This window comes from Medicago sativa, chromosome 8, assembly GCF_051527215.1.
Source record: "Medicago sativa cultivar Bolivia chromosome 8, Bolivia_mono, whole genome shotgun sequence".
NCBI classification, from domain to species: domain Eukaryota; kingdom Viridiplantae; phylum Streptophyta; class Magnoliopsida; order Fabales; family Fabaceae; genus Medicago; species Medicago sativa.
In genome coordinates this window covers 35,779,159-35,801,658 of record NC_140756.1, presented here as the reverse complement: position 1 = coordinate 35,801,658, position 22,500 = coordinate 35,779,159, and the positions used below count along the sequence as shown (strand labels likewise).

The 22,500-nt window shown below is 35.2% G+C and overlaps 3 protein-coding genes and 1 long non-coding RNA gene across 4 annotated transcripts; 3 read left to right on the top strand and 1 right to left on the bottom strand.

Annotated features, from left to right (window-relative positions):
* Positions 1-3,120: 3,120 nt before the first annotated feature.
* Positions 3,121-8,215, top strand: LOC146898805 (proteinaceous RNase P 2-like). The gene is made up of 7 exons (XM_085732672.1): positions 3,121-3,282; positions 3,608-4,616; positions 4,966-5,067; positions 5,219-5,394; positions 6,630-6,750; positions 7,153-7,221; positions 7,589-8,215. The coding sequence occupies exons 2-7, from the start codon at positions 3,678-3,680 to the stop codon at positions 7,850-7,852; spliced, it is 1,671 nt and encodes a 556-aa protein (XP_085588798.1). The 5' UTR covers positions 3,121-3,282; positions 3,608-3,677; the 3' UTR covers positions 7,853-8,215.
* Positions 8,216-8,956: 741 nt separating this feature from the next.
* Positions 8,957-9,817, top strand: LOC146898804 (uncharacterized). Its single transcript, XR_015023535.1, has 2 exons — positions 8,957-9,418; positions 9,700-9,817. It is a non-coding gene; the product is annotated as an uncharacterized LOC146898804 (long non-coding RNA).
* A 4,147-nt stretch (positions 9,818-13,964) lies between these two features.
* On the bottom strand, positions 13,965-14,924 carry LOC146898803 (uncharacterized). Its single transcript, XM_085736619.1, has one exon. It carries the CDS (start codon positions 14,922-14,924, stop codon positions 13,965-13,967), a length of 960 nt encoding a protein of 319 aa, XP_085592745.1.
* Positions 14,925-17,455: 2,531 nt separating this feature from the next.
* Positions 17,456-20,301, top strand: LOC146898802 (importin subunit alpha-1a-like). Its single transcript, XM_085732100.1, has 9 exons — positions 17,456-17,742; positions 17,906-18,005; positions 18,081-18,172; positions 18,285-18,416; positions 18,503-18,688; positions 18,777-18,940; positions 19,032-19,110; positions 19,605-19,733; positions 20,170-20,301. The coding sequence occupies exons 2-9, from the start codon at positions 17,927-17,929 to the stop codon at positions 20,299-20,301; spliced, it is 993 nt and encodes a 330-aa protein (XP_085588226.1). The 5' UTR covers positions 17,456-17,742; positions 17,906-17,926.
* The last annotated feature ends 2,199 nt before the right edge of the window (positions 20,302-22,500 follow it).

Below are 22,500 nucleotides of genomic sequence, written 5' to 3'. Positions count from 1 at the left end.
TAAGTATGGATATATACTTTTACAACAGATCTCAATTATATATGAAAACAATCTAATAATATTGGCTTCCAATTTTCTTGGACCAGTGTTGGTCAGATGCAAATATCTTGTTGACATGTTTTTTTTTTCACTGGTGATTAACTATAACTACTCCATATATGTTCTATTCAGACAAGTGACAGTAATTAAATTAGCACGCACTAAGTTATCTGGCAATTGTGTAGTATGAAGCACGGGCATCATCGCTTGTTTTAGGTGTGTCCCATGATTGACACGCATCGTACACCAACACCTGAATAACACATTTTAGACAGCTCATTTAGGTGTCTGCGTGTTTGTGCTTGTGTCTATGTATGTATTGAAGCTTCATTGATTGTATAAGCTATGGTGGTATCAACATTTTTTTCAACATCTGTTATAGTTATAACAGAGAATGGTTTGTTAGTTTTCGTCTTAAATGTTGTATCTCTTGTTAGGTTTTACTGCCTAAAAAGGACTGTTGTTATTGTTGTAAAGTCTGCACGTTTCTTGCCCCTTACTACACTCTTTCCTTGGTTTCATGGCAGTTCCTTCACTTTGAAAATTCAAAGGGTTGACAAACTTCTATGTATAGGAGTCCTTTTCTTCTCCACTTCCTTTTTAGGGGGTTACATGGAATTTATTTAGATTGATCTTTTTGACTTGAATGATATTGGATGACTATTTTGTGTTGAAGGAATGAAGAGATGCTTAAGGAGAAAATAGCACTTGGTTGGAAAACAAGTTCCTTCTTTATACTTCTAACTTACATTTTTAATGAGTGTTCATTGCTTTGTGTTTGTTACAAATCTTCTTACTGCTAAGAAATTTGGTGATCGTGACTTGGCACCTCAGTTTTTAATTATTTATTACTATTATTAATATTTTGAAAGGTATTATTATTTATTCTATACTTAGGATATATGATTTGTGGATGGATTTTTATTTATCTTCCAGTTAGACGGTTCATTTAAATATTTCCAATTATAATTTTATATTTTGTATAATATTATTGTTAAATTTTTTATTAAACAAAATTAGTTAAATTCCATTATAATAAGGAAAATTCCACTGGGAACTATATAAATTAATATTTATTTTATTGTGGTACACTCCAAGAAATTTGTAACCAAATACGATAAAGTAAGCATATATAGTTAAGCACAACAGAAAAACGAAAAAATCAACATTCCACTAGTTAATTAGAACTACAAAGGTTGTTACGACTGTAGTCTTGTAGTTTCAATTAATAATTTTTCTTTGTAGGAATTTAGACGATTTTGTGTTAAAACCATTCTTAACGTTTTGTACTATCTGAAGGTGCACGAAATCATAGGGCTTAGGCTATAAATAGGACAAGCCTAGTCTTGATTTCTCACCATATTCATCATTGAAATTTTGTAATTGTGCGCTTGTTTTTAATAAAAGTTTTGTTATTTTTATTTACTTGTTTTCTTTATTTTGATTATGAAGCTCCTCACTATGATGAGTGAGTAGCTTCTTCTTGTCCTGGGATCAAGGAAAGTAGTCATATGACAAAACTTTCCATAATCCTACTCTTTTCTTTTGTTAAGTGAACTCAAAACCTAATCTAGCCAAAGTAGTAGGCAACCACTTTAATCGAGCGAAAGAGGATGCTGAAAACATAAGGCTAGATAAAGGTTTCAAAGCGTAGGAGTAGTCTCTGAAGTTTTAGGATAAAATGAGTAATTAGGCTTAATGGCTTAATTAGGTAATGAATTTTCGAGGCATTAGAAAGGAATAAGATTTAGAGATGTGCATTTTAGTGTTGAACTCTGGTGATTTCAATGCACTTTCATCAATTGCATGTTTTCAACGAAAATACAATCGTCGATCTTTTAAAAAGTTTAAAATAATTTTTAATTGCATACTTAGGAGAAAAAAGTAACCTTAAGATTCACATCTCTATGGATACGATGTTCTTTTTAGACTTTTTATCACAATGACGTAGACGTACACTTGTTGGTGTGTCAAGTTTTTGGAGCCTTTGCCGAATACTTGTTGAAAATCTTGGTAATTTTTTTTTTCAAATTAGTTTAATTTAGAGTCTCGTTTTATTTTGTTTTACTTTGCCTTCAAAATGGCTAAAAATTTTCAAATAAAAACTTTTGAAAGAACAATGTCAATTTATGGATTAACTACTAATAAACCAAATGTTAATCTATCTTCCTTACTCGAATTTTGTAAATTTTAAGGATAGATGAAACCTTTAAAAAACCATGAGACAAGCTTTTTTTTTCCTTTTTCATTAGGAGACGAAGCAAGTTTTTGCATCCCTTTCAAAGAAAAGGGATGTAAACCATTATTAAAGGTGCGAAGCAAGGTTTGACTATATTGCATCCCTTTCAAAGATAAGAGATGTAAATCATTGTTAACATGGGACTGAAATCAAAGAGAAAAAAATTTGGTTACATAATCAACGAAATTTGATTGAATGAATTCCTGCTCTCTACACAATTAAGCAAATACAAGAAGAAATTTAGAAAATTGGTTTTGATTTATAAAATAAAATAATGGAAAAAGGAAATTTCATCTCACCGCCTCACTTTTTCGCAAATTAGGCAAATGGGCCAACTAATATTGTCGAATTCAAAATCTCATCTCGTCCCAAAAAACAGATATTAAATTGTTCAACTGAATCAACGACTCATCGTTAAGAAAATAAAACAAGAAAAAATTGTTTTAACCCTTTCTTCCATTTAGCATCTAAAATAAAACCACAAATTGAACCAAACAACTTACATAAATATTAATATAATATAGGTTAAATTACACCAGGGTTCTTTAAGTTTGAGGTTTGTAACAGATTGGTTTTAAGTTATTTTGGTCACACATAAGTCCTTTAAATTTGTAAACGTTTTCGATTTAGTCCTTCTGCCACATCATCTTAAAGGATCAATCTGTTACAAATCTCAAACTTAAAAGGACTTATGTGTGACCAAAATAACTTAAAGGACCAATATGTTACAAACCTTAAACTTAAACCGAAATAACTTAAAATCAATTTGTTACAAAATCTTAAAAATAATCAATTATTATTATTTTTATTATATATAAACTGGTTTACAATTGTTTGCACACACGCCGCTACTCTTTTAAGTCTTAACCGTTCCAAAATCCAAAGTGCATCACTACGCTCAGTTACGCAAAAACTCTCCATTGGATTCAAAAGTGAACCACCGCCGCCGGAGGATTCACTCTCTCTCTCTCTCTCTCTCTCTCTCTCTCTCCCGACTCCTTCAGGTAATTCGATCGATTCTCTTTTACTTTTACTTCATTCATATCAACTTACAAAGAATTTCAGGTTATTAGTTGGGTTAATTGGTTCTTACTTAGTTACTTATGATTGATTGAATCAGTATTGAAAGGTTAATCATATTGGGTCAACTCATTTTTCAATTTGGTTTATACATGAATTAATCAACTACCAAAAACTAAATATTATGGAACAAACAACAATTAATGGTTGCTGCAATAGTTATGGATAACAAATCAGTGAATAATGAGTTATAAATGGTTTCACATTAATATCTGATTTTTGTGTTGAAATGTCTTTGTGCTCCAACAGGTAGGGATACTAAAATTTGAATTTAGTGGAAAATAGAAGCGTCGATCCCATACATAAATACACGCCATCAATGGACACAGCAAAACGTTTAAACGCCACAACAAAAATGACAACAACCAAGAAGAGGAAAACCAATCAAACCCCAGAGAACAAATTCCAATTCGAGCTCAATTCATGTTCCAAATCAAAGGACTTTCGCGGCGCAGTCTCTCTATTTGATGATGCTGTTTCAAACAACACCCGTGTCAACCAACACCACCTCAACGCACTACTCTACCTCTGTTCCAACGCCGTCACAGACCCTTCCCTTAAACAACTCGCCTTAGATTATGGTTTTCGCATATTCAACCACATGTCCTCCCTAAACATCACCCCTAACGAAGCCACTGTTGCCACTGTCGCGAGACTCGCTGCAGCTAATGGCGATGGTGACCGTGCATTCGAATTGGTAAAGAATATTGGTAATTACAATGTTGCCCCTAGGCTACGGACTTACGATCCTGCATTGTTCTGCTTCTGTGAATTACTTGATGCTGATAAAGCCTATGAAGTTGAGGAACATATGAATAGTGTTGGGGTTAGTTTGGAAGAAGCGGAAATTGTAGCACTTTTGAAGGTTAGTGCAAAGAAGGGTAGGGCTGATAGGGTTTACATGTATCTCCACAAGCTAAGGAGTGGTGTGAGGTGTGTAGAGGAATCGACGGCGACGGTTATTGAGGAGTGGTTTCAGAGCAGCGAGGCACGTGAGGTTAGTGAGGAGGATTTGGATGTGACGAGGGTTAGGGAGGCAGTTTTGAGGAATGGAGGAGGGTGGCATGGTTTAGGGTGGGTTGGAAAAGGGGATTGGGTTGTGTCCAGAATGAGTGTTGATGATGATGGGATTTGTTGTGGATGTGGTGAGCAATTGGTGTGTGTGGATATTGATGATGAGGAGATGGAGAAATTTGCTTCATCTGTTGCTGCATTGGCTGTGGAGCGTGAGGTCAAGGCGAATTTTAGTGAATTTCAGGTGAGTGAAATACTAGCCGCAAAATAAATTCAAATTGTACCAAGATTGTTTATCTTTAAAAACTAATAACATGCAGATTCCATAATGTATTGGTACGCATTCCCCTTTTTCAAACATACGCGGGTGACATTGCTTCATATCAATTAACATTGTTTTTCTTCTATCCAAAGAAATGTTAACACTATTTTTACTATGATCGTTTTGCAAAAATACACCAACTTTTATAGAGTGTGTCAACTTTTTTACAGAATGGAGCAGTAATAGAGAGAGAGAGCATTGTTAACATTCTTTAAAAGTTATAATTGTAACTTTGTTTTGATGATTCTGTCCTCTTTTTGGCTACTACTAGGGATGGCTTGAGAAACATGGCTGTTATGAAGCCATAGTGGATGGTGCAAATGTTGGGCTCTATCAGCAAAATTTTGCTGACGGTGGATTTAGCACTAATCAGGTAATATACCTATGTTAGTGCCTTACTGGGTCCTTTTTCTTATTCCTTTACTGTCAATTGAAATTATGCAAGTTCTTGCTCTTGGTTGATTAGTAAACTTAACAGTTCATGCCGCTGATTATATCTGCATGTTGATTATATAATAATGTAGCTTGATGATGTTGTGAAAGAATTGTACAATCGGAGTGGGAAAAAATGGCCGCTGGTTGTCTTACACAACAAGCGCGTGAAAGGGCTGATGGAAAATCCTTCCAGCCGAAAACTGGTAGAGGAGTGGATGAAAAACGGTGTGCTATATACAACTCCAAATGGATCGAATGATGATTGGTAAATTGCAAAATTTACTTTTAAGTTTTGATTATGTCCTTATCTTAGGAAAACATTATTGCTTCTTGAAATGTTTGAACATTTCTTTACTGTAATAGAAAATTTAATGCCTTAATATTTGGACTTCACTTCGGATTAAGGGATGGCACTAAAATACTGCTTGGTTGCGATGTAAATTATATTTGGTTTTAGATAGGACCATTGTTGAGATGGTGGGCTCAAAGGGACAGTTAGCACATCTGTTGTCCCCATAGTGTGGGGGGTTTATTTTAACAGAAATAGAGAACAGAATAGGAATATCCACATAGCGAGAGTAAGAGGAGAGAAACAGGAAAATGAATTGTGTAAGGGAAGTTAAGGATGCTGAGTGGAGAGAGAAAGAAAAATATCAAGTGGAGTCATTGAGTTTGTTAGGGGCAAAGACAGAGAGCATTGGTTCTCTGAAGAAGGTTAGCTCTGGGGATAATATGGATAATGTTCATGGATATTGTCTTGACAATCAGAAGTTCCACATTCCACTTGCATAATTTTGCAACCAATTTCTGATATCTTGATTTTGTCATGGACAATATCTACGGGTACCATGTTCGTGCCTTATGCTATTATGTCAAGATCTCACATTGATTAGAGATACATGCAAAATAGTGCTCGTGAGGCATGGACAATCTTAGTCCCTTGTGTTGGCTTGAGGTTGAGTTAGACCTACTCCAAAATTCTAAGATGGCATTAGAGTCAGTACTATATCAGATGTTGGACAAATCCTAGATGTCCAATCCTAAAAACTATACACTTCCGAGCTCCAGTCTTTGGGATAAGAGGGTGCGTTGATATCCCATGTCAACTAGTGGTATGACAGAAATGGTCCTTGTAAGGCTCAAACAATTCTCACCCCTTGAGGTAGCATTTGGAATTGAGTTAGGCATAGTCAAAAAGTCTAAGAAGTAGTTTTCTTAATGTTGTAGTTTTTATTTTTAATTGTGCTATTAATATATTTTTATTTCAGATCGTGCTAATTATTTGGTCTAAATAATTTGTATGTATAGTTAAATTCACCTCTAACTAATTCATCGCTTTGATGCAATTTCATTATACGCTATTCCTTTTTACATTGGTCAACATTTTGTTTTGCATCTTTCAATCACTATTATGTAAAACCTCTGTTTACATTATTCAATTTTATCACCTTCTATGTTTCATTTGGATTTTATGCACTTAATTTATCTTTTGGGTTTCAGGTATTGGCTCTATGCTACTGTAAAACTCAGATGTTTGCTTGTGACAAATGATGAAATGCGAGATCACATATTTGAACTCCTAGGAAGCAACTTTTTCAACCAGTGGAAAGAAAGACATCAGGTAATATATTTCTTATTTCTAAGATAGCTTATTCTAGCATCAGCAAGGAGTTGCTGCCTGCTCACGACTCTGAGAAAATTCTTCCTTGATAATTTAAGTTTTCAGATTTTTGTTTACGTCCCCTATCTGCTGTATTACAACTTGGTCTGAGCACTTTACCTCATCTACCTTCTTTTGAAATTGGTTATTGGGAGAAAATTTTTTGATCTGTTTTAAGTTGTAGAAACACCATAAATAATTTCTATAATTTCATGACATTGTTGTCTGAGGTAGTGTCAATTGTTTCCCATTGATAGAGCCTTCAAAGTTGAACCATGTATCATACAAAGTCTGATTTGGCGATATAAGATTTTTACATTGTGCCTGTATTTTTGGTAACATGTTTGTTTTCTTTATCTACAGGTTCACTACACTTTTGTTAAGGGGAACTTGAAACTTCAGATGCCACCACCATATTCGTTGGTAATCCAGGTAATATTTTGTATGTGCCATGATATTTGTTTAGTGCTTTCATTCTACTGTTCTTTCTGTGGGTCTCATGAATTTCTACAAATCGAAATGGATGTGGTGGAAAAAGTGTGTTAAAAATATATTTCTTCTAGCATTTCTCTTTTAAGAATTCCTATGAAGAAACGACTCGAATTGGTAAAGGGTCTATTTAGAAATTCAATTAGGTAATTGCTAGCAAACAAGGGTTCTAGAGCATTAGCATTACTCTTAAGATGTCCTACCAAACATGAAAGTCCTAAATTCAGAACTCATTTTAAAAAAAAAAAAAAAAAAAAAAAAAACTATTTCTCAATTCAGTCCTTGGACTAAATCTGAAACTGTGTTGCAGGAATCGGAAAAAGGATCATGGCATGTGCCTTTGGCAGTGGACACTAGCAACGAGTCTTCAAAACCTTGGCTGTGCATTACACGGGCAAGTGCTGATGATGCTACTACTGTTTCTAATGGTGTGGATACTTCTGGAAATAATCATATTCATATCGACCAGCCACAAAAAATAGCAGATGAAGTCCTTAGCTTAGATTTCGAAGTCATTGAGAATAACAGTACTTCCATGACTGGTAAAAGAAAAGAGAGATCTGATCCTTCCTGATAATTCTTTCCATTGGCACGATCTTTCAATTTTGACAGCTTTCAGGGTTGCTGGTGGGCAGTGGCTGTAAAGATGGTTCATGATGTGAACAGCCGTTACCTGTCTAGTGTCGATTGAGCTCTCTACACTTTACATGATTTTAAACCATTTGAATCAAAGGCTTATTTAGATTATCATTTGGCATAATTTATGATTTAATTCATTTTGTCTGGAAAAAGGCATTGGTGTTTTTTTAAACCGAGGCCTATTTCAACTGTTATGTACTTGTTAGTTACAATGTTGGTAGTTTTTATTTACTATTGCATTCCCTTATGAATAATCCTTGCAAGGTAATGAGTAATATGATGAAAATTTTGAGAGTCAGATGATGTGGTTACCCTAACTGGCAACATTTGGATAACTCGAAATGAGAATATTTTAAAAAATACGACACATTGCTTCTGAAACATCATCTTCGAGATCGATTGTAAGTTATTGCCAAAGCAAACCATTCAAATCAATTACCTTGAAGAACTTGGAGTTCGATCGTCAAAAAAATACGACACATTGCTTCTGAAACATCATCTTCGAGATCGATTGTAAGTTATTGCCAAAGCAAACCATTCAAATCAATTACCTTGAAGAACTTGGAGTTCGATCGTCAAAATTGTAAAGATGAAATCATGATAATTTATTAGTGCTTTTGTTCGTCATGTAAATCTTAATATATAATATGCATGCTCATTATGAAACCCTAAACCTAAACCTAATCCTGCCTTTTTTTTTGAGAGGTTTAAAAAATCTTTCTGAAAAAAGTCTCTGCAGGGAGTTGAACTCGCAACCCATAGCCTCCATCCAAGCACTTTAACCACTTGACCAATAGCTATTTTAGTGTTATAATATCGCTTCCACTAATACATTATGATTGAAATGAATGAATAGCATATCATGAACAAACCAACAATGAATTAATACAGCAGTTGATATCAACAATTAAAAAGAATACACAAGGTCAAGTAATACAAGGCACAATTAACTTTTAATTTGATGTTATGCTTTTTGTTTCATTTTACGTTATACCTCCTTCACACATTTTTTACATGTTTATTATGGATTATGGATGGATGGATTCATTTCTATCACAACCTTTGAACTGTTTTTTTTTTTTTATTCCGTAACTCATTTTTTAATTATGACCATACACTCACTCATTATATATACAACCACTAATATGATCTCAATATTTTTAGTTTCTACATTGAAAACATTGTGAATAAATATGTGATTTTGTGCATCATATTTTGGGTTTTGTTCATCATCACTTTCAAGTAACAATTGGATAGTTTATCTTCAATTTTGTATTGTTGTTTTTCCACTCACTTTTACTCTTCATCTTTTGATTATCAAAGTCTAAAACAAGAGTGTTCTATTTGTGGATTGGAGTTTGCAATAGGACAAGCTTTAGGTGGCTACATGAGGAGACATAGAGCTTCAAATATGAAAGGAAATAACAATATTCACAATTCTAATAATACTATGTGGTGGTAGTAGTCTTGATTCGCTGCAAAAGATGAAAGCTAGAAACCAGTGAGTTTTGGTGTTGGATTTGAATTTGAATCCATTTTTCAATATTTCTTGGTATTAATTATATGACGATTTATTCATTAGTGTAGGTACAATTTTTCTCTTATCTCTTGATTATTAACTGGTTTCTATGATATGATAATTGATAGGGAGTCAAGTTACTCTTAGATTGATCAAATAGTTAAGCTTCAAATGTTTATTAGTCTATTTTTCAAACTTTATTTTATATATTTTTTTTTTATTCCTTAATGTGTATGTGGATTTTTGATTTTTTTGTGAATTAGGATAAATGATGCTTCTATTTTTTATTTTGTTGCATCATTGATGGTGAGGAAGAAGCTTATTAAAAATGGTTGTTTATCGTCACTTTCTCCATGAAACTATTGGATGATTCCTCTTCAATTTGGTGTTATAGTTTTTCTTCTCTTTTTTACTCTTTATTTTTTGGCTATTAATTAATACAAATTGGTAATATATTTATAAATAATACTGTTTTTTTATAAAGGTGAAGACAAGTGTCTACCATTTTTTCGTATAAAAATAATAATAAACATATTACTCCAAGTATAATGATAGAGATAAACATTGTGTATGTGTAATTAAGATAAAGATAGATAAAATTGAGATGAATAAAGAATAGTGCCTCTAAAAACAATATATAGAGAAGGTTAAAGGATATGATCCAAGTTACACATCTATCTCTCTATCTTCTATATATTTATATATCTTTGAATTTGTACATCTAAAAAAAAATTACACTATTAATTAACAACTTGACTTTCCAATTATCTTTGAAGAATTAAAGAATTAATTAATTATCAAATTGAATAGTTTCCTCCACTATTGAAAAAAAAGGAACTTCCCATTCTGCATGTCACACAAAATGAAAGGAGAAAACAAAGACTTACTTGACAATTAGTACTATATACCTCAAAGAAAAATATGTATGCTACAATTATTAAATAATTAAATCCATATGTCCACATAAAATAAAAAAAAAAACGTAAACACTAATCAAATTGTCAGAAAATTTAGGAAAAGTCAGTCCTAACATGATAAGAAGATTAAAATGATTATGATATCCAAAAAAAGTTCCGTTCATTAGATTGGAAACTCTAAAAATGAACGTTTTAATTTTTTCAATAAAATATGGCCCCAACTTATCTTATATATGCATGATTGCCCAACTCTACGACCATGATCATTTATGCTTTTTTGCTTTGTTAAGGTGATGTGGTTATCCTTTTACTTTCCTTTCCTTATTTTTTGTGTTTGGGTATACATTTTCGGTCCATATATTGGTTTTTTTTTTTAAGGAAGGTCCGTAAATTGGTTGATATGTTTTCTCAAAAAGAAGTTCATATATCCCACACATATAGCATATAAGATTAAACATAGAGAACACATTATTTTCTTAGACTAATACAGTTTTATTTTCATATTTTAACCATAACAACAGAGAGAGGTGTGATCACTAAGATGTACTTTCAAGGTTTGATACTTACTATTAAAATTTGCTTTTAGGATTTACACATATGCAATTTGTATGACCGTGCGGCAGCACGGGTGCAAGGACTAGTTGTAGAAAGAATAAGGCAGCTCATATGTTAGCCAAACCTACCTCAAGTAAAAATTATGATGGTTGCTTCTCCTATTTGCTCTTTATCTAGAAAAACAACATTCGAGAGTTATCTTCCCTTTAAAAATGACAAAAAAATGAATCTATTTGAATAAGAACATGAATAGAGAGAAGTATAGAAGAAAAGAGAAAGACAGATAATTATATTATACTCTTTGATCTCCAATTAGATTACATGTGAACTTCTATCCATAAGGCTTTTCTCATGAAAATTCTCTGGAACCTGATTAACAATCCGAACAACCTTTGGTGTAGAGTCCTTCGTAGAAAATACGAGCGTGGGAAAGATCTCACTGCCCATATTAGTGTGCAGCCTTATGATTCACCCCTTTGGAAAGCTTTGGGAGGTATTTGGGATGATTTTAAGAGTCATGTGGTTTGGAAAATTGGAGATGGTCGTAGTACTAATTTTTGGTTAGATAAATGGTCTCCTAATAATGGATCACTTTTATCCATAAGCAATCAGGACTACATAGATACTACTCTTACTTATCCATAAGCAATCAGGACTACATAGATACTACTCTTACTGTTAGAGATGTTCTTACTCCTTCAGAAGAGTGGGATATTGATTTCCTTATGAACAACTTGCCATATGACACTGTTAGTAGGGTTCTTGCTCGTCCAGCTCCTACAGATGAGGATGGTCCTGATACTATTGGGTGGAGTGGAACCAATACCTACCAGTTTACAGTTCAAAGTGCTTATTCTCTACAACATCATAATTGTCCAACGTTGGAGGGTGACTGGAAGATTCTTTGGAAATGGCACGGCCCACATCGCGTTCAAACTTTTATTTGGCTGGCTATTCATGGGCGAATCCTTACTAATTTGCGAAGAAGTAGATGGGGTGTTGGGATCTCTCCTACTTGACCATGTTGTGGGAATGATGATGAAACTGTCCTTCATGTGCTTTGTGACTGCATTCATGCAACTCAGGTATGGCTCCATATTGTTCCCTCTGATTTTATAACTAACTTCTTTTCTTTTGACTGTAGGGATTCATTTTTCAATAACCTAAAGAGGAAAATGGTTGGACAAGCACATCTAGATGGCAAACCACCTTCATGACTACGTGCTGGTATTTGTGGAAATGGAGGAACATAACTATCTTTGAAGCTGATTTCCAAAGGCCGAATAATCCAAATATCTTAATCCAGAGATTCATTAGCGATATTGAAGACTACAACATGGAGAAGCTTCATAGAGGGCCTAAGGTGAAGGACACTATATACATAGGATGGAAACGACCTCAGGAAGGTTGGATCAAGCTCAACAGCGACGGTGCCTGCAAGGATCTGGGTCATATTTTCGGCTGTGGTGGTATTTTTCGTGATGCAGATGGTAAATGGATTAAAGGCTACACTAAGAAGATTGGAGCTTGTGATGCCTTACATGCTGAGATGTGGGGGTTGTATTTGGGTATAGAGATGGCTTGGAGGGAACATTTTGATCATCTTATAGTGGAAAGTGACTCGAAGATATTGATCAACATGATTTCTGACAAGTTCAAGTTTAATGGGAATATCCCTATTTTAGTTCATCGTATCAGAAAGCTGTTGAGAATGGATTGGCATGTGCAAATCAATCAAACTTGGCGCGAAGGAAATAGAAGTGCCGATTGGCTTGCTAATTTTAGCATTTCTGTGAATCATTTGAATTTGATCATTTTGGAGACTCCTCCTACTGAGCTTCAAAAGCTCATGTTTGATGATATTTCCGGGGCTTGCATGCCTAGGAATGTCCGGTTAACTTCGTAGTTTCTTTTCTATTGGGCTTTGCCCTCTTTTTGTACCAAAAAAAAAAAGATTACATGCGAACTTTATTTATAAAGAAATACAATGAATTAAAAAAGAAACACAGTAATATGCATGTGCTAAAAATATAACTCAATAACCCAATTGATAACTAGACATTCAATTATAATATTCATAACAGTTCGGAAGTTATCTCCGATGTGATTTGTGCATTGTGGGAGTCAATAAAGCAACGCTAAAAAATAATAGGGTGTGGATAGAAGCCATTCCTTGTGCAATTTGGGCTCAACCCATTTTGGATTTAGATTTTGATCAATATTTTTTTTTTTTTTGAATTCTGCTCTTTACATAAATCGTTTCGCTCATTACCAAGTGAAAAGACGAATATACCCCCATGCATAAGTCGCGCTAGTACAAATGGCAACGTAAGTTAACACACGTTGCGTGAATTAACATGCGCTAGTGTTAATTGCAACGCAAGTTAACTCATGTTGTCATTTGTACTAGCGTGAGCTAACTCACGTTCATAGCAGAAAGCAGAAACTGCATTTAATGCAGTGCAAAACTGAACAGGTAATTGTAAAGTTAAAAATGACCCGTAATCACGCCACATTCATAACTTAAACGAATTACGCCAGTTTAACAAGATTATCGGATAATACGACATAATCGAACAAAATTACACAATAACATCGTTTTTCTCGCAATCACGTAATCAAACATAACGGTCCAAACGGTCCAAATTTCACAAATTCGCCGGCAATGACCTGTAATCACTTAAACACACGTAATGACACGTAAACGATCCAAATTACACCAATTTGTCCATAAATTTATAAAATTACATAATCTCACATAAACGGTCAAAATTACCGAAATTCATCGTTAAATTACATAAACACAAATTCATTAAAAAATAGGACGGTGTGAATGATTAGAGACAAAGCAATGCGAGCAATAATTGGTGACATAACCGGCCACCAAAAAAATAATTCATTTCATATATTTATATAATATATAATATTAGTTACATATTGGCCATAAATATTCAAATTACACAATCGGCCACCAAAAAATATGTCGGGGTGTAATACCACCAAAAAATAGGACGAACACTGACCGACCCAAAAGTGTCATAACCTATCTAACTAGACTAGTGATAGTGCGTAATCTTCGTCTTCATCCATGACTTCAAAATCTTGCTTTGATTTTTCGGAGTTGGAGTGTCACAAGTAATAGGATTGTGCTCATTTGTTGGTTTCTTTGGCGGCTTCGGCTCCTTAGACATGAGTTCATCGAAGTCGGCTTGTCTATCCAAAAACTCAAAAAGCCATTGCTCCGCCTCACTAATCTTGTGAGTCATCCACTCCTTACAAGGAGGTGGTAGCGGACAATTTTCTTTCAACTTCACTTGTAGAAAGTGGTCCGGAATTAAGCAAAGGAACATTATGTTGGAATGTGGCTTAAGTGGTGGAGCACTCCGGATTGGAAAATATGTCTCACATGAACCACCCATTTCGGACAAAGTCAATAGAACAGCTGCTCTATTGTAGCAACTAGCAATAATGTGACCCATATGCGGAGTGGTCAACCATTTCTCTGGAGGTGCAATACCACTTTTACTTGTTGGAGGGTGTAAACCATCCAAGATAAGTTTGTAACGGCTCTCGGTAGCATATATCGGCAAGTAGTCACTCTTGTGATTTTTCAACTCATTAATAAGTGCATGACGAACCAAAACATGATCTTCCTCATTCAATCCCATGTGCCTAGCTACGACCCGGAAACCACAATTATCATCCCCTCTAACATTCACAATGTCTTCAACCCAAGGTCTCATGAGATGTGGAATTTGTGAAATGTATGGTATTTGCAAATAAGGTTTTGGTTTTGAAGTAGGAGTCGAAGCTTGTGAGCGGGAGCAAGTGCCAAGACGTGAACCTTTACTCTTTTGAACATTACTCTTGGCATGTGAGCATTGACTATCGGGATTTTGAGCATCAATAGTCTCCCACCTAGAGGGAATTCGACGCGTGGACCTCGTTTTCGGTGTAGACTTCACCCTTTTAGGTGCTCCCTTGGTGGCCACTTTTGTCGGAGGTGGCTTCAACATTGTGTCCGCTGGAAATCCTAGGTCACAACTTTTCTTTGATGAAGAGTTTCATCTTGTAAGGGGCCCTCCTGACACGTTCTTGAATGGCGTTCCATTCCTCCATAACGGAAAAATTGGCATCAACCTCTTCTCCAATTACACTTAACCTTCGCCAATGAGGGTGTATTTCATCGAAAAGAATAGGCAATTTTTTCTTTCTCTTCTCGGCAATAATACAAGCACAAGGCAACCTGAACGTTGTCATTTGCACACAATCACAATCTTCTTTAGCAAATCCGAATCTTCTAGACCTTTCAAATTCTTCATCGATGAAACCCAAAGTGGCCTTAGAGACATACCCCTCCAACTCTGAGAATAACTTGTTTTTTTTTGAATTTGTGACCATGACGGTTATTCTCCTCCCAAAACTCCCTTGTATCTCACTGAATTGGTTTTTCAACATTTTATCAATTTCATCCCAACATGATGCCAAATCTCCCACACTACTCCTCAAGTATCTTTTCAATTGTACATGAGCCGATTCAACAATGTTGGTGGTCCTACACCCTAGATGCAAATATTTATTCGTTCATTCCCTTACAAAATGCTTCTTAAGGGGAAAAACGGTTTCATCAACATATTTAACAAACAATGGAAACGGTTCGCATACCTCATCTTTGAATGTCAACCATGCAATTGCAAATGAATCCTCCATAGGAGAGTTAACCACATCTCTCCAAGCCATCATTATTTTCTTAACAAGCTCACAATGCTTGTCATCATCCGGTTCTTTTGCATCTTTGCCAACAACTTTTGCTTTCGAAGTCTTGGCATTGACTCTACAATCTGTGATGCACCTAGATTTGACATTCTTCTCAATGTGAAAATAGAAAAGTACATGGTCCGTTTTAGGGAGAACTTCGGCAACGGCTTTCATCAAAGTGGGGTCCCTATCGATGACAATCACCTTAGGCATGTTGTGTTTTGATGTCAAAAGACCAACCAACATCTCAAGTGTCCAAATGAAGTTATTCTCTTTTTCAAAGGAAAGAAATGCAAACGCAATCGAATAGGTCATTTTGGTAGAGGTGACACCAACAATCTCAAATAACGGCATTCGGTAGGTATTGGTTTTGTAGGTGGAGTCCATGACCAAAACGGTGGGAAAAGTGTTAAGCATATCAATTGAATCCTGATGAGCAAAGAATAAATCTTCAAGAGTGGTTTCCTCGTTATTTGCTCTTGTGAAATAGACATATTTATGCTTCTCCAACTTTGAAATCAAGTATTGCAACTCCGACTTGTTCTTTCTTTGCCCCTTGCGCCATCTAGTTCGTGCATTATACACTTGCTTGATGAGTGTCACACTTTCTTTGTTTCTTTGCCAATCTCTTTGTCATGTCGATAACTCTTTGCTTCTCCCCCGCTTTTAGTCGACCCGCAAGAATGTGGCTGTATAACTTTTGCGTCAAGTCATGGTTGTGAATTCCACAAAGCATTGCAATCCACCAATCTTTTTTTTTTTTTATCAAAGAAGCATTTCAACCTAAACGGACAATTACACTTCCTTGTGCCCGTGCCTTCAAGCTTTGGTTTCTTCCTCGTCTTAGGTGGCTTGTATTCACCACTCCTCTCACATTACATCGTCATGTATGGCGTTATTGTACTAGATTTATCTATAGAAATAGTAAATCCGGCCCTTTGCCGATTGTCGACGAACCCAACCAAGTTATTCTTCATGATCTTTCCATCTTTCATTTGTTGTAAAAAAAGACCCAGTGTTTACTTGAATAACACGAACACCGGTACCGGTTTAGGCTTTTCTTCAAAGTTACCGGTAGGTTCCGGTTTTGCTTGGTTGTGAACAATGTGAGCTTGAAAAGGAATTTTCACTTTAAACTTAACATCATTGCTTGGTTTGACATCGCCGGAAGCTACGCCGGAACCTACGCCTACGCCAGAAGCTTTGTTTTTGCTCGGTTTCGGTTCAACGGCATCCTCCGCCACATTTTTAACCATGTCACTCAATGCCTACTCAATAAAAAAATAACAAACAAAAAATAAATAAATAACTTGTGCGGCAAGCAAAACAAGTAAAAAAAGTGGCGCAAAAATTCAAAATCTGGGCAACACAGTAGCGTGAGTTAACTCACGCTAGTGTTATCTTCATGCGCAAGTTAACTCACGCAGCCCATACAACTAGCGTGAGTTAACTCACGCTGAGCCCTACACCTACTGAAACAAAAAACGAAACCACCAGCAAAACCAGCAAAAATGAAAGATTTTTGACGGGGTGCGAAACCCTTAATTTCTTAATAATATCTCCTTTAGTTTCAAAAAAAAATAAAAAAAAATGACCTAGTTTTAAAATGTGTAGTATTCACATAAAATGCTTTGACCCTATTTTTCTACTAATATATAAAGACAAAATATAGCATATAAGATGTTGTTGGATTCGTCTCGACGAATATTTTCAAAATATCAAATTTTCATAATTTTTTCTAATAGATTATTAAAGATGTTTAAGTTCAAAATTGTGCATTGACAAGTGTGACAGAGTCAACTGTGCATGTAATATGGGCTGAGGGAGGGAGTAGTTGGAAGGAATCAAATTCGAGAGTTGAAAGATATCCTACCGCCACACCGAAACCTATTTAAACCTCCAACCATAACCCCTATTTTTCATTCTCACACTCACTCTCTCTCAATAGTAAACTAGGGTTTCGCACATCAATTCCCAAATCATTCGATTGGCGCCGCCAATCACTACCGTCTCTTCAAGAAACGACGTGAAGTTCTTCTTCAACCTCAACACTCTTCCTCCATTCTCAAGAAAAAGGTAACCATCACTTTAGGGTTTGATTGTGATTCTTGGGCGTGATTCAATCTCTGAGTCACGTTCATGTGTTTGGATTTGATTGTTTTTTTTTTTTTAATGTTAGGTTCAGTTATGAAAACAATGATTTCATTTGATTTTGGATTTCTTGTTGTTCTTGTTGCAGTTAAGAAGAGAGTCTTCCACAATGGTTGCTGATATCTGGTCTGATGATAACAGCCAACAACTCGAAGCAACTACGGAATTTCGGAAGCGTCTTTCCGTTGGTAACTGTTGATTTTATTTAATGTTTTTAATGCATTATCCTTATATTGCTTTGATTCTTGATGTTTGTTGTGTAGAACACAAACGTCCGATCGATGAAGTTATTCAATCTGGTGTTGTTCCCCGTTTTGTTCAATTTCTTGACAGGGAGGATTTTCCTCAACTTCAGGTTTCAAACTTGTCATTTTCTTTTTTAAACTTTGGGAAATTTATGCAATGTGGTGTTGTTGAAATCTTGTTGTTTTGATTGGTTGTCTGTTCGTGTGACTTTGTTTGTTTAGTTTGAGGCTGCTTGGGCACTCACAAACTTAGCAGCTGGAACTTCTGAGAACACCAAGGTGGTAGTTGATCATGGGGCAGTACCAATGTTTGTCAAGCTTCTTAGTTCACCAAGTGACGATGTTCGAGGCCAGGTATGTTTATACTAAAATGTAATAGCAGTAGAACCGGGATTGTTCTTTTTTCTTCTTTTGCTGACACTAAAACTCTGAAATTGTAGGCTGGGTGGGCATTGGGAAACATTGCCGGTGATTCCCCTAGGTGCCGTGATCTTGTTCTCAGTCATGGTGCCCTGATCCCACTGTTATCCCAGTTGAATGAGCAAGCAGAGCTTTCTATGCTGAGAAATGCCACTTGGACGCTGTCAAACTTTTGCAGGGGCAAGCCACGACCCCCACTTGAGCAGGTAGTTGTTGTTTTTGTTAAATTCAAACTAAACTAAATTTGTGAGACGACCTTTATCTGTGTATTAATACTAGAATTTTGGTTAACAGGTGAGGCCAGCGCTTCCCGCTCTCAAGCGTTTGGTTTTTTCCGAAGATGAAGTCGTCCTGACCGATGCATGTTTGGCACTCTCATTTCTTTCTGATGGAACATGTGACAATATCCAAGCGGTGATCGAGGCAGGTGTATGTGGCAGACTGGTGCAGCTCCTTCTGTAAGTACAAATTCTTATATCCCTGGTCAGCCAATATTCTATTGCAATTATTGGTTATTTTGGCTCTAAATGTATGTGCATGTTTTTGAAGGCACCCATCTCCTTCAGTGCTGATTCCTGCAGTTCACACAGTGGGAAATATTGTATGTGGAAACAATATGCAGACTCAGGTAATGTCATAATGGATTGTGTACTGTTATAATTAGCTGCTATCTAATGTATTTCTAATTAAATTTACCTTTTATTGAAAAAAGTGCTGAATTGGTGTTGTGTTAGTTATTTTGGAAATAAAAAAGTGCTGAATTGGTGTTGTGTTAGTTATTTTGGAAATAAAATTAAAATTTGACATATTATAACCTGAAAATATTGATGGGTAAGTTTTGTAAGTCTAATTTGATTAAGAGAAAAGACCAAAATGCTATAGTGGGTGGTTGTTGAAGCTTGATTGAGAATTTTAGAAATATTAGCCTAGGAATCAGTTTTGTTTTTTGAGAAGATTGGGGAGTTCGTCTTTGGAAGAACGAGAAGTTATAACTTGATAGTCACTTCTGGTGATTCACTACTATTTATTACCATGAATCTAGTCTCTTCTCACCCCTTGTATTATGTCCTCTCATGTGTCACCTGTGAGAATCACCTGATTTGGTGGGACTCTTTTTGTCAGGCTATTATCAATCATGGTTCACTCCCATGCCTTTTGAGCCTGTTGACCAGTAATCACAAGGAAAGTATCAAGAAAAAAATTTGCTGGACTGTGTCAAACATTACAGCTGGAAACAGAGAGCAGATACAGGTAAGCTAATAAATCCCATTATTTTGATACTCAAATGGTGTTAAATATCATGCTTGATAAAGTACAATGTTACTTTCTTTATTGCTTATGTTTTTCTTCAAGTTTGATATTTTGGTATCGCATGCATATAAAATGAAGCCACATGTTGTTTAACATGGAGATGTGGTGCAATAATAACCATTGTACTCTTGATGATATTTTTTTTTTACGCATGTTGATGATATACTTAGTTCTCAGGTTACACCAATCAGAGTATTATTTTGGATTTTTAGGTGATTGTAAACCCTTATTTTCAATTTTATTGTAAATACATCTACTGAATGGAATGTATTGTTATGCTTGAGTGTTTGCATTTTACTGTCAAGTATGTTATTTATAGTTGGCTTATTTATGGAAAAAAAAACTCTCTGAACTCTACCTTATATGTATGATGCAGGCTGTAATTGAAGCTGGTCTGATTGCTCCCCTAGTTAATCTTCTTCAAAATGCTGAGTTTGACATTAAAAAAGAAGCTGCATGGGCACTCACTAATGCTACAACTAGCGGTACCCACGAGCAAATCAAGTAGGTGAAGTTTTTTTTATTTGTTATATTCTGGCTCTGCTTCATGCTGGCAACATTGAGAGTTTACATTTTAACTTACCAAATGTTGTTTTTATTACAAGGTACTTGGTGAGCCAGGGTTGCATTAAGCCTCTCTGTGATTTGCTGGTTTGCCCTGATCCAAGAATTGTTATTGTCTGTCTAGAAGGTCTTGAGAATATTCTGCAAGTTGGAGAAGCGGAGAAAAGCTTTGGTAACATGGGAGATGTCAAATTGTATGCTCAGATGATAGAGGATGTTGATGGATTGGAAAAAGGTTTTGAGAAATTTCTGAAGGTTGAAGAAGCAGAGAAAAGATTTGGTAACAAGGGAGATGTCAATTTGTATGCTCAGATGATAGAGGATGTTGATGGATTGAAAAAGATTGAAAACTTGCGTAGTCATGACTACGTACAAATTTATGAGAAGGCTGTTAAAATTCTCAAGAAATATTGGTTTGGTAGATGAATATGACACACTGACTTCGTGGTGCCTGGTCTAGTGATATTTTGATGGGTAAAAGTATGTCGCAGCAAGGGGGGGTCGGTCCGGTATCTGGTGTCAGTCTGGTAGAAAATGATGTGTCGAACATTTCAGAACACCTCCCACCACAACATTAGCTCCCAAAATACACACTGCCCCGTCACATTGAACATTACATAGCTAGAGTGAGGGGCATACCACAAATTGAGTGCACTAAATTTGTATTAGAATTTGGTTTCGTTCTTTTTTTTAAAAAAGATATATAAGAAGAATTTCGTTTCATTGATTTGACTTATATCTCACAAAGGCAGGATTCAACTCCAGCTTCCAACCTAACGACCACTTTTGGTGGACGATATATAAGTATACCTTTAAACCCTTTATGAATTTTGCCCTAACCCTAGCGAATCTCGGAACACAACTCAACTAAATTTTAGTCTACCAAAAATCACAAACAGTTTTAGATAAAGCAAATAATGATATTAGGATATGAAGGAGTGTGAATGACCTAACGAAGCTCCCTTTATCGCCGGTGCCTTCTCCATCTCTATTCGCTTTCTCTCTACTTCGCATTGTTTCAGTTTTAGACAAACAAGGGCAATCACCACTTTTGTTTTGTTTTTTTACTCTATATATTCTACTAGTTTGAGACCCGTGCCCTGCACGGGAAATGTTTTTCCAAAAATTATTTTGTATATATTAAATAACATATTTTTTCAAAATATTTCTTGTGGGTCCTTATTATAAGAAAATTTTTTAAAAAAATTTGTGGCCCTATTTGCTTAAAAGATATTTTTATCCTTCATTTAATGATTTTATTTTTAATCTTAGTGGGTGTATTAATGATTATATTGGTGTTGGCCTAGTGGTATTGGCTTGGGATCTAGGAGTGTGCTCCTCCTCAAGGTCGCACTCAGGTTCAATTTTCTCTGGTGTCAATTTGGGTGGGCTAATTTAGCTTCTTCAAAAAAAAAAATTTAATGATTATATTGGTTTTGATGATTTTTGGTTTTGTTTCTTATATTAAGGACCAGAATGGGTAGATCAATAATACCTTAAAATTCTAGGGAAAAAAAGGGAACATTACAATTAAAGAAGTCTTATTTTTATTTTTGTCATTTTGTGTTCACCTAGAAGGTTTAGACTTTTTGTCCCCTTCTTCTTTGTGTTACTATAAAAATAGATCTAACACTCTATTTATTTTTTCACCCAAAAACTCAATCCTCTGATATGTGCGTATGAAAGGGAAAATTAAAGCTAACCGAAAATATGATTTTATTAAAAAAAATATTGTGGAAATAAAATCTAATTTTAAATAATTGTAACGGTAACTCATGTCAATTGTTAAAAGGAGGATTATGATTGAAGTCTAGCGAACCTGCGTACATTAATCGCGGGCGGAAACCACCAAACCTGTGTACAAAAATGAAACCATATAGCATGAAGGATTACGTGTGATTGATTAAAGTACCAACCCGAGTCTAAAAATGAAAAATGATAAACCATGAATTTTTTTATTTTAAAAAAAAATCTAACATGAATTATCCAAATAGTAAGAAATTAACGTTGGTATAAAAAATACACACAATCAATTATCCCAATAATAAATTGGTTCAATGGTAAGTTTGATTCATGTCTCTTTATTGAAAATATTTTGTTTTGGAGAGGAGAATCTACACCATCAAATTCAAACAATGTAGAT

What these genes read in the sequence shown, in the direction of transcription:
- LOC146898803 (XM_085736619.1), bottom strand. Translation starts at nt 14,924, where the DNA reads ATGTTGAAGCCACCTCCGACAAAAGTGGCCACCAAGGGAGCACCTAAA.
- LOC146898805 (XM_085732672.1), top strand. Translation starts at nt 3,678, where the DNA reads ATGGACACAGCAAAACGTTTAAACGCCACAACAAAAATGACAACAACC. An exon ending in CGAATTTTAGTGAATTTCAG is followed by an intron (nt 4,617 to 4,965) that starts GTGAGTGAAATA and finishes GGCTACTACTAG; the next exon opens with GGATGGCTTGAGAAACATGG. An exon ending in AGTGGAAAGAAAGACATCAG is followed by an intron (nt 6,751 to 7,152) that starts GTAATATATTTC and finishes CTTTATCTACAG; the next exon opens with GTTCACTACACTTTTGTTAA.
- LOC146898802 (XM_085732100.1), top strand. Translation starts at nt 17,927, where the DNA reads ATGGTTGCTGATATCTGGTCTGATGATAACAGCCAACAACTCGAAGCA. An exon ending in GAAACAATATGCAGACTCAG is followed by an intron (nt 19,111 to 19,604) that starts GTAATGTCATAA and finishes TCTTTTTGTCAG; the next exon opens with GCTATTATCAATCATGGTTC. An exon ending in GAAACAGAGAGCAGATACAG is followed by an intron (nt 19,734 to 20,169) that starts GTAAGCTAATAA and finishes TGTATGATGCAG; the next exon opens with GCTGTAATTGAAGCTGGTCT.